The sequence below is a fragment of the Perca flavescens genome, chromosome 11 (assembly GCF_004354835.1).
Source record: "Perca flavescens isolate YP-PL-M2 chromosome 11, PFLA_1.0, whole genome shotgun sequence".
NCBI lineage: Eukaryota > Metazoa > Chordata > Actinopteri > Perciformes > Percidae > Perca > Perca flavescens.
Window position 1 is genome coordinate 26,895,899 of NC_041341.1, and position 3,477 is coordinate 26,899,375.

The 3,477-nt window shown below is 37.5% G+C and overlaps 1 protein-coding gene across 1 annotated transcript; it reads left to right on the forward strand.

Moving 5' to 3' along the window:
- Positions 1-352: 352 nt before the first annotated feature.
- On the forward strand, positions 353-2,828 carry LOC114563679 (UDP-glucuronosyltransferase; the record flags this gene model as incomplete). Its single annotated transcript, XM_028590474.1, has 4 exons — positions 353-493; positions 792-879; positions 1,019-1,238; positions 2,474-2,828. Coding segments are annotated over 4 exons (732 nt in total), but the record flags the coding sequence as incomplete, so codon positions are not given.
- Between the last annotated feature and the right edge of the window lie 649 nt (positions 2,829-3,477).

The window sequence follows — 3,477 nt, forward strand, 5'->3', positions numbered from 1 at the left end:
ACAGGTTTGGCTGCTGGAAGATTCAGTGTGTGAACTCTGAGCCAGGAAAAGCAGATTTGTGGACTATGGCCAGCATAATCTAAGTAAAGAAGTGAGGGGTCCTGTTGTGTTAACATCATCAAATAGATCAAATGGATTTTTGACATAAGCACATATAAGATTGTGCTTCTAACATTATTTAACTGGGTGGATCTCTGCTGAATGCAATGCTGATACTATTAATCCCATCTAACTAATGCACTTTGCTGATCGAACACTACATCTAACATTTTATTATGAGCATACTACAAACTACGATGTTTTTTTTTCTTTAAAACGTTTTTTTCAACTCATTTTTGTTTCTTTTCCAACCTCTCTGCAGGACTTGGAGGAGTTCGTGGATGGCTCAGGGGACGACGGCTTTATTGTCTTTACTCTGGGCTCAATGGTATCCAGCATGCCTGAGGATAAGGCTAAACAGTTCTTTGAGGCCTTTCGGCAAATTCCTCAAAGGGTAACAATAGCATAACAGATTAAATGACTTCACTTGGATTCAATCCAATAATAATATCAGTTCATGCAACAACAAAAAAACTTAGTTGTATTAGAATGTTCAAACAAAACAAACAAGTTCCTAACTACACAAGAACTGCAAACATGTACACAGTAGGCAGATATTTCCACACTCAGCCTATACCTGCTAAAGCCCTAATCAGTTTGAACCATAGGACTTTGTCCCCCGCCTTGCCTTGTTGTAAATAATGTTACAACAATCACATGTTAAAAATGAAGAGGTATTATTTCTGTTTCAGGTTCTGTGGAGATACACTGGAGCCCAACCTAAAGATGTACCCAAGAATGTGAGACTTTTGAAGTGGTTACCTCAGAATGATCTTTTAGGTGTGTATCGTTTTATCCAGACAGAGTCATGTAATGAATCATATCATTCAAACTAATCAAAGTTTGTTTTTTAAACATTACCTGCAATTGGTTTGTGGTGGAGTGGACCTATAATTGTGTATGTTTTTGTGCTCTTCAGCCCATCCCAAAGCTAAAGTCTTAATGACTCATGGAGGTTCCCACGGTATCTATGAGGGGATCTGTAATGCTGTACCCATGTTGATGTTTCCACTGTTTGGGGACCAGGCGGACAATGTACATCGCATGGTGTCCCGTGGTGTGGCAGAGAAACTCGGAATGTATGATGTGACGACTGAAAACCTATTGGATGCACTAAATAAAATCATCCATGACAAAAGGTAAGACCGGTGGATTATGTTTTTTAAAGAGTTGTATGTGGAAAAGTAAAAAGTCAGAAAACAAGTGCATTTTCCCTCCTCAAAAACATTAACAAAGACGATTTTTTCCTCTTCCTTGCATTTGCTGGTGCATTCCTTCATATCTTGGCACATTACCACCACCTAAATCAGTGCAAAACGGGGACCCACTGTTAGAAAAAACAACTCCATAACGCTTCTAGAGGTCTAAAACTCCACAGGGAACCTTTAATCAGACGGCATTTAGAAAACCCAAAGAACTGACAGAAATGGAAAAAGAAATTAGAAAAACATACTTTATATTCTATGTATAAAGTATGTAAAATAATGTGTTTTATTTTCAGTATTTGTAAAGCACCTGCACACCCATGGTCCACCCACACAGTTGTTTTCAATAATGTTGCCTGGGGCACGTTCACCCCTGACAAAACGTAGCTAAACGATTATATTCTTTTTTCTAAACTTAACTTAGTAGTTTTGGTGCCTAAAAATAACCAAGTAGTGTTTCTTTCTAAACGTAACTAAACTGCGACCATATCGCAATGTTAACGTGTTTATAACCACGACCGTTATGTTCTCTGGTTTAGTTATGAGGATGGAAAACCATTCCTGCCACTACTAGGGGCGCTAAGTTATGAAACGTTCCTGTGACTCTTATTCATCATATGGTTTGGATGACTTGTTGCTGAAAACATATGGACATTTTTGTAAATAAATAACTATTTTTGCACAATTTGAGTCACTTTCTGTGGTCAATGTCCCTCTACTCTATAGATAACAAATCAATGTAGACTGCTTTGTCATCATCAAGTGTGCAAAGGCTTTCTTCCTTTTTACTGATTTATTTTTAAACACATTTTATAATGCATAGAGCTTCACAAATACTTCCCTAATCCCCCATACTTTTTTTTACATGTATCCTACTCTTTAAATATACTTGATATATGCTAAGTCGTAGCTAATACTATAACATCTGCTGCATTTGTATTCTGAACATTTATTTGTCAGGGTGCATTTAATAAGCTGCACTAATTTGTTATTACTGTTGCTGTTAGAAGGCAAGCTATCTTTATACTGACATTAATTTTTTGTATTTTATTTTATACATTTTATAGTGTAAAAAGTTGTACAAATGTAGTCTGTGAGGATATACGATTAGACATCGTGATGATCGAAACTGAAGATCATCCTATTAACTTTGTATTTTCAAAATGTAGTTACAAAGAGAAGATGGTGATGCTGTCTCAGATTCACCTGGACCGTCCTGTTCAGCCTTTGGACCTGGCTGTTTTCTGGACAGAGTTCGTCATAAGACACAAAGGAGCCGAACACTTAAGGGTAGCTGCACATGACTTGAACTGGATTCAGTACCATAGCCTGGATGTCATTGGCTTTTTTTGTCATCGTTCTCTAACTGTTTTGTGGGTGACACTCAAATGCTGCATGTTCTGCACCCGTAAGTGTTGCAGAAAGGGGACTTCAAAGAAAAAGCAACAGTAGTGTTTCTAATGCAACAGTCATAAGCTTTTATAAACTCTGTAATGAAGTAAATAATGGAGGTTGAAACACTGCAATGACATGTCACACACTAGTGTTATGCGTGTGTGTGTGTGTGTGTGTGTGTGTGTGTGTGTGTGTGTGTGTGTGTGTATACATATTTGACTTTGAGCCACTCTCTGGAAAACAAACTGTAAAGCTAATAAAAACATTTTTTTAACTTTGTCATGGATTTATTTTGTAATATTTTTATAACAGGCTACAACAAATGTTTTAAATGTTTAAAAAAAAAAAAAACGTTTTTTTCTTTTAGCTGCTCTCCCTCATTGGTAACATTTCTTACATTCTCACATACAGCTCCTCAGGGTAATGTCTAGATAAATTCAAGGTTGCAGTGCATGTGCGAAAGGGGCTATAGTCTGCCAGTGAGCAGTAGTATTCAGGAATGTATCAAAGGGCACTCAAAGGCTGTTATTAAGGAAACAGATGGCTGTTCACTGTTATTTACTAAGTGATGATAAAGGTGTGAACTTGTGACCTTTCAGTCAAAGTTTTATTTGGGACCCTCAGGCTGCTGTTAGTTTGCGGTTAAACCAAAGCTATGTGACTGACTCTAGCAAAAGAAGAAAAGCAGGAAAAGCTCTGTGGATATATCATAGCTTCAATTCAACCAGGAGCCCCTGTGGCCTGTCCAGAGAAGCCAAACAATGGGCCCTATCTTGCA